The sequence below is a fragment of the Asparagus officinalis genome, chromosome 3 (genome assembly GCF_001876935.1).
Source record: "Asparagus officinalis chromosome 3, Aspof.V1, whole genome shotgun sequence".
Lineage (NCBI taxonomy): Eukaryota > Viridiplantae > Streptophyta > Magnoliopsida > Asparagales > Asparagaceae > Asparagus > Asparagus officinalis.
This window is the reverse complement of record NC_033796.1, coordinates 53,479,028-53,487,292: the sequence shown is the minus strand read 5'-3', so window position 1 is coordinate 53,487,292 and position 8,265 is coordinate 53,479,028. Positions and strand designations below refer to the sequence as shown.

Sequence of the window (8,265 nt, the reverse complement as noted above, 5' to 3'; positions counted from 1 at the left end):
AATCCATACCAAGGATGACATCGAACTCGGACATACGCAACACTATCAAATCAACTATGAACTCCGACTTGTCTAAACTGACGGTACACCTTCTACAAATGCTCTCCAGAAGCGATACCTCTCCTAAAGGGGTGGAAACAGATAAAGGGGTGTCTAGTGGCTGAGCTACAAGCTGGAGTCTAGCCATAAATGCATGCGATATGAAGGAATGCGAAGCTCCCGAATCGAAAAGAATACGGGCGGGAAAAGAATTCACAAAGAACGTACCCTCCACTACGGCTCCGCCAGCTCCATGATCGCGTGGAATAACCGCATAAACCCTGCCCGTGGCTGAAGACTGCTCTGCTGCTGGAGCTGGAGAAAATGGGACAATCCGCCCCTGAGGAAACTTCTGAACTGCTCCGAACTTGCCCTCAGTCTTCTGCTGCTGCTGAATTGGACCATTTCCCTTCTGAGCTCTTGTTGGTGCACTGCGGCACTCTAATGCCTTGTGTCCGACCTTGCGACAGTTAAAACAAGTTCCCCGGAACTTGTGCTGCTGACGTGCTTTCTGATCCTGTTGAGATCCCTTCTTATGAGGGCCCTGTTGTTGCTGTTGAGGTCCAGTCAAGGGTCTCTTGTTCTTACCCTTGTCTCCGACGTGTACTCTCTTAGTACTCCCTTCCTTGTCCCTCTGAAACTTAGCTGTCCTATTTTTTTGAGAAATAGCAGTTTTAGCTACTGGTGGTGGTGGTGTAATGTGATTCGTCACAAGCTCCTCGATTGCTGCTATCCTAGCGACTAGGGGAGCCATAAGATCTACCAGGTACTGGGGAGCCTGCTGCGGCTCAGGTGGATTTTGCTGTGGTTCAGCCTGTCCAGATCTCTGAGTACGTGACATATCATATTCTAACATCTCTATTCAAAAGAAAATAAGAGTTTAGGAGTCAAAATAGACCTCTATAAATAGCGTATCACAATACAATTTTCACCTATATAGTATTTGCATAAATACTTTAAATTTATACAAAATAGTCATCATAAAAAAAAATTCTCAAAATTTTGAGATATACGCATATATCGTCCTCACTCATACTAGGAATTCCTTTCGGACTATATACATGAATCCTAAGAAACTCTATCCTAGTTCCACGACTCGACACAGGATGATCCTAAGGATATTGGAACTAGAGCTCTAATACCAACTGTGACGCCCCTAGGTTCACGCGAGGCTGCAGTCCTCGGTGAAACCAAGAATGTCAAACCTGCCATGCACCACACCGTGCAATAACATGTTTCACCATCACAATTAACATCTATCTAGTAGAATCAAGGAATACTGATGAAATGATAATAGTCACATAAATATCTCATCATCTAACGTACAGAAATACATAGTCAAGATCTGAGTAGACAAACTGGAATACTCAATAAGTCTCAAATACAAATATCTGGCGAAAAGGAAATAAGGCACACAACCTTTACAACTTCTAGAACAAGACTCTCAAATGTCTAAACAAAAATCTACTTTGGAACTCCAGAAGAAAATATATAACTAAATAGACGGCGGAGGCTAAAATGCATCCCCATCAACCTGCGACTCTCCGACTCCTGGCTCATTACTTGAAAGGGGGAGGGACAACGAGCATCAAAGCGCTAGCGAGTAATATCACAACCAACCCCAAGGGAACATGGCTCGTTGTATAAGAAAATACAATTAATATATAAGAGATCTAAAATCATTGATCTTACTAAAGAGGGTTTTAGTATTTAGAAATTTACAACACGAGCATAGGTACGTCGAGCGAAATAATCCAAACAAGGAAACCCTCATGTATATACCTTGTATCTCAAATTGTAAATCCAGTATCAATAATAAAAGAAATACGACAAAACACAGAGCATAAATACAGTGCTGTGACATAGCCAACATGAGTATCATGTTATTACTTACATGAATATCATATCAAAATCTACATAAGTGTCATGTCAAACTCACATGAGTGACATGTCAGAAAACGATTAAGTGTCAAAAACATAGACTATATAAATTAAACGTCCAACCAATAGACTGCGTGAAGTAAACGTCCAACTCATGAACTGAATATAACCGTTGTCCAACGCATGGACCGGATGTGACCGTTGTCCAACGCATGGACCGGATGTGACCATTGTCCAACGCATGGACCGGATGGTAATGCATATCCAGAACGAGGATTAAATAGCCATGCATGTCCAACACGAGGACTAAGTGGGAAGGGTGTCCAACACGAGGACTAAAAGGTAATGCTTGTCCAACACGAGGACTGGGAAATGGTGAAAATATCGCTGAGATACATAGTGAAATCTACCTATATCAATTCACAATCAAATCAGTGTGTATATCCATAATTGGTACCCTCAGGTCTTCTATCATGCCTGGGTACATAGTAAGACCAATCCACATTTGGTACCCTCAGGTCATCTATCATGCATGGATACATAATAAGACTAAAAACCAGAGTCATATGATCCAGGCAAAATCTCAAATATGAGAAAAATACACAGAACAGGAAAATTGCAACAGACAGTGTGTCGGTCGACCGACTCGGTCGACCGTACACTTATACGAGCCTGGCGGTCGACCGCTAGGCATTTCGATCGACCGGTAGAACATCGCGGTCGACCAGTGTGGTCGACCGCAGACAAATTCTGCCCCTACAGCGAGCTCAGCGGTCGACCGCACCGGTCGACCGCCAAGCGGACAGAAACCCAATCTGGGTTTTCTGTCAGCTGTTAAACCTGTAAACAAGTAAATTTTTTATTTGATATTAAAATACTAATGTTTCTAATAATCATATAACCATATACGAAGAAAATATTGGTGAACTTTATTACCCAAAACATTGGTGGACTTTTTATAAACTGAAACACAAGATTTTCGCATCATATGCTATAAAGAATATATTTTTATACTCACATATACGTTTTAGGCTCAACAAATCCCATTAAAACTGATTAGAAAACTTTTAAGAACATAGGAGAGGACTGGGCGAGATGTTACTCGCCTGAGGGGGTATTGTAGAATTCCTGAACACGCGTGAGCATGCTCCTCCTTCGATAGAATCGCTCCAAATCCCGCTGAAACCCTTCGAGACTCCTCTAAAATCGCCAAGAACGGATCTAGGGTTTGGGAGAGAAGAGGGGGGCTGCTAGGGTTTGTAAAACAGAAGAAAAGAGGTGATTTTCGTGATATAACATGTATATATATAGCAGCAAACCCGAAACCCGAAACCCGAAACTGGAAATTCAGTCTGACTAGGAATATTCTCTTCGGTATTTTGGCTATAACTTTCTCATACGACCAGGAATAAGGTGATCTAAGATTTGTTGGAAAGCTCTTAAAGAGACCTACAACTTTGGTATTATACACTTTTTCAGATTCTTAATGAATCAGTATGAAAAACATAGAAAATCTCAACTGGTCAAAATTCCCAGATTCTCACTCTTGGCCTTTGTGCATGATTTGTGTATTTGTACTCACATATATACATATATACGTTGAATTGATCTCAAATCAATTCCTAGCATACTCAAACATCATAATATATTATTTATAAATGTATAACATATTTATTATTATTTATTATAAAGTATTCAAATTTTCGGTTTTACATCTGTACACTGAAGTGAGTAATTACACTGTTTGAGGCTGATTGGTACCTTGTCAATTGCTACAATCATGTTTGAATTCTTGCATATCTTTGATGTGCTTCTTGATTTATGATGTTATAGTTTATTCCCCCCCTCATTTTGGTTGATTTACATTCAGGACTAAGCTTGAAGCCTTCTTATTACGCTACATGGAAGATGGCCTTATATTGGACGGTGTTATGGCTCAGGACATAAACCAAGCATCTTCATTTTGGAGAATTCGTGAGGTTTTATGTCTATGCTTGATTGATTTTTTACCTTTTTTAGTGGGAACATAATCCGTGATTTTAAGATGTTAGAATGCTTAAGGATGGCTTCGCACTATCATATGCCAACCTGGAGCTTCTTCTAGCATATAGTTTAGCTGACATTTTCTTTTCAAGAGCTGTTTAGTTAATTTTCCAGAAAACAATAAAAAAAGAAATCTGACAAAGAAACCACCTACAAGTCATTTCCTTTCAAAAATAAAAATAAAAATCCAAATTGGTTTCCTAGAATTGGAGCAACCAATTGAAGGGTGCCACCTCAGCCTCCCTCTTGATTTCAAAGTGGGAATGAAATTAAATAAAATAAAGTTTATAGGAAATGGGTTTCCTGTAATGTTGTTTCCTGGTTTTTTAGATAACAAAACAGACCTTCACAGTTAACAATCGGTTTTATGTAATAGAAGTTGTGATAATGAAGCTGCACAAAGTTGACAAAACAGTTGAGCAGTAACTTATAATAATTTGGGGCAATAAAAGTTTTGCTTAAAACGTTGTTGGTAACTATAAAAAAAATCGATTCCTGGCTAGAAACTGAACACATTCAGAATTCTTGACAATTGCAAGTGGTAATGCATAACAAGGTACCAAGCCCTCATGTTTGTTATGGCAGCCATCATCTCTCATATAGTTGGGCATATTATGGCACCAAAATCGGAGCAAAGTTTAGAATTTTGTGTATAAAAATACTTTTCCTTAAGAGTCATCAATGTTTATGCTAGAGAAATGTCAGTAATTCCCACTTTCAAGATATAGGATGTTCAACAGATCCTAGGAATATGGACCTTTGGTATGTTCAGGACATGAGCGTGCTTGTAAAATTTCAATATGTTGAATTGTGAATTGTCTCCAAAATTTGAAAAAGTGTGACGTTAAAAAGATAAGCAACGTGGATATTTCTTCATGATTCTACATAGCTTCCTGTTTAAGGATCATGATTCAAGTATAAAGAATGTCTGAAATTATATTTCTTTTGGAAAACCTTCTCACTCCAAAACTAAAGCATCCACAAGGTTTCTCTAAATGAAACCTCTTTAAATTTGTTTAAAAAGTGGCAGATCTATTTGTTTCTGCTTCATATGCAGGTGTTTTCCTTTGTACTTTATATTCCTCTCAATTGTTTATTTCTTTCCAGAACATCTTAGATGGAAAAGGAGTGAATATGTCAGTTATAGGTAAAGCACTCAACTATATTTAGAAACACACGTAAGTCTCCCTTTCTCCCTTTGACTCTTTCTAATAACAACATCAAGCTTGTCATTTTTCCTTAACTCCTCTCTTACAGCAGTTAATTCTTAATTTCGCCTTTTAGTTGTATGCTGTTAGTTTCTTCATTTCCATGATTTATGAATGTAAATTATGCTGTATTTTGTATACCTCAAGATTCCCGCTAGAATATATTCAGCTGCTCATTATTATTATTTTATTAGCTCAAGTTTCTGTCTCCTCTAGATTCCTCTATCATTTATTCAGCTAATTTCATTACTTAATTAAGTCAACATTAGGAAAATCTCATGGTGGCAGGGTATAACCGAAGCATCAACGAAACAAGGAGCTGTGTACAAGTATGACTTATCTCTACCTGTTGAAAAGCTCTATGATATTGTTGATGAAATGAGAGAAAGGCTTGGTAGTTTACTTCTTCAAACTTCTATTTAGTTTTATCACATTTATATCACAAATTTGTTTCAATTTCCCCTCTACATGGATTGTGTTTTAGGGCAAGTTGCTAAAGTAATCGGGTATGGCCACCTTGGAGATGGTAATTTGCACTTAAATATACTAACAAACCAGTATGATGATGATGTAAGTATGCCCAATTAAGCTGAAATTTTCTTGTGCCTGACTATTTCACAGCTTCAGAAATGTTAACTTGTGATTAATGCTGCAGGTTCTTGCACAAATCGAACCCTTTGTATATCAGTGGACATCAAATCACAGGGGAAGTATCAGCGCCGAGCATGGATTGGGATTAATGAAAGCAGATAAAATTCACTACAGCAAGTCTTCTGAAACTGTAATTAACTAACAACTGAGCTCTTCTTCACCCATAAAAACTTATTCTTTATCAAGGAATCTTCTTGTTCTCAAGTTTGAAAATTCTCTCTTTAAATCAAATCTTGCATGAGGTAACTTTTTCTTTTATAGGGTTAGGCTTCTTAGCTGAGAAGAGTTGTAGCCTTCTTGTTTATCTTACGGTCCGTTTAGACTAAATCAGCGAGTCAATTGTGGGGTCATGGAGATTTTAGTTCTCTCCCTTTAACTACTTAGTTTTGCGGTTGAGTTCATACTAAATCGGAGAGTCAATTGTGGGGTTGTGGAGATTTTAGTTCTCTCCCTTTAACGACTTGGTTTTACGGTTGAGTTCTTCTCTGTCTCTAAAACATGTCTCTAAAACAATTAGCTATTTGTATAATTAGATTAGTGAGCATGATCATCTTCCTTTTCTTTATTGAATTGTTTATTTAGCAATACTATTTCACGAATTATTATCATTATTTGTTCTGTGTTGCACTGAATATTCTCAGGTTCGACTTATGGCTTCAATCAAGAAACTACTGGATCCCAACGGAATAATGAATCCTTACAAAGTTCTGCCTCGTTCTTTGCTCGCAAACTGAGGAAAACTGCTTTCTTGTATGGGATTGCTAGTGCCATTGCCTGTATATAAAGCTGTGTCCAACTCTATAAGCTGTTCTGAGCAGAACTTTATTTTGAGCAGATGTCCGTCTCGTTGTCAACAATATATACATAAATTTATCTTTAGGGACTGGTTCTTTGTAAATATCGTTGCAAGAGAAGCTGTTAGGGCCGTGTCCATGCAATGGACTTTTTTTTTATGAATAACAAATCTTCATATTGTTCTAATGAGATGTTGTATACATGTTGCAAGAAGTTAGAATCAAGTTTGGAAGTGTATAAAGCAAGATAACAAGTTAATCAAAGAAAAAAAATCAGGAGTGAAACTCTATTTTGAGCATATGTTTTGGTGATATATATGTTGAGATATAAATATTTAGTTAGACGTCGTCGAAACAGTCAGCAGCAGGTAGAGAGCATACATTTGAGACTGAAACTTGTACGAGCCATAACTTTTGACTTGGTTATTGGATTCGTTATTGTAATAGCTTTCGGAATGCTCTTGATCTGATCTATGTAATCATTGATGGTAGATTGAGCCTATTTATGGTTTACAATGAGCTATCGATGAACTATGGGACTGAGTGGTAATTTCCTGAGAGATAAACAGTAAGCACTGATGAGTGAACAATACCATCGATGATCAGGTTTCCTAGCGATGGCGATGACGTATTTTAGCAGATTTTATTTTTTTATCTCAACTGTTCGTCATTCTTTTGATGTCCAACTTCTACCAAGTCTAGGATATCTCTTTCCTGATCTGTTATGGGCTCTATATAACAGAAAATGAGAGAAAGAAGAGACCATTGATTTGAGGTGATCTAGGGTTTGAATTTTGAGAACAAGAAAACTTTTTTTTATCTTCCAGAGTCCAATCAATCGCATCCTCAACGTTGTTCTTCATCATATAATTGTCAACCTTCAAGGAGTGTTGTCCTTGGACTTCATCGTCATCATCGTTCTTCCAAATCTACATTTCAATCATTGGGCGAATGGTTTGCTAATCAAAAGGGCTACAAGATATTTCTAGTTACGCTTAATCGTTATTTATTTTATTGGTTCGAACTTGTTTTTACGGTGTACTCGAGCCATGGTGAATTGAGGTCTACGACCTACTCCAGATGGTGATAATTGAGAGTTGAGACTAGCTAGGGCGGTTAGACAACTAGTTTCAGATAGATTTCAGGATATGGTTTTTGTAAGCCTACTGGATCGGATTATGATTCAAGTGAACTCTGGTCATAATGAGGAAGCCCCTTCATGAAAATAAAGAGTAGACGCAGGATTTCCATCTGAACCATTACAAAATCTTGTATGTTCTCTAGTTTATTTTTTGTTTATTTTTGTTTTTGTTTTTATTTTGATATTATTTCAGCTGTAAATTTTGTGTTTTAGCAAAAATATGTAGTAAGCCTATTCACACCCTCTAGGTTTACATCTCAGTTCCAGTAGACATGCTAGTTGTATGTAATTGCAATTATTATAACCGTTGACCAATACAATTGCCGGTGCAATTCCTTAGTTTAATTTTAGAATTTTGTAAGTTTCAGCTGTATTGTCGTTGAAGGTATTTGCTTTGGAGTATCAAGGGTTTTGTAGACTCTTAATAACAGAGGATGCAATTAAAATTGCAAAATAAGCCCCTTTTGCTGATTAAGACGTTGCAGACATGATTTATTATTGTTGAATG

At 37.4% G+C, this 8,265-nt stretch overlaps 1 protein-coding gene across 1 annotated transcript in view; it reads left to right on the top strand.

The window, feature by feature from the left end:
• Positions 1 to 7,118, top strand: part of LOC109834143 (probable D-2-hydroxyglutarate dehydrogenase, mitochondrial) — a 14,297-nt gene extending 7,179 nt beyond the window's left edge. Inside the window, exons 2-7 of the mRNA XM_020402067.1 lie at positions 2,483 to 2,490; positions 3,788 to 3,899; positions 5,460 to 5,565; positions 5,656 to 5,741; positions 5,827 to 5,952; positions 6,464 to 7,118. Of these exons, the coding sequence (XP_020257656.1) occupies positions 3,822 to 3,899; positions 5,460 to 5,565; positions 5,656 to 5,741; positions 5,827 to 5,952; positions 6,464 to 6,556 (489 nt within the window). The 5' untranslated portion in view covers positions 2,483 to 2,490; positions 3,788 to 3,821 and the 3' untranslated portion in view covers positions 6,557 to 7,118. The remainder of the gene's footprint in view (positions 1 to 2,482; positions 2,491 to 3,787; positions 3,900 to 5,459; positions 5,566 to 5,655; positions 5,742 to 5,826; positions 5,953 to 6,463) is intronic.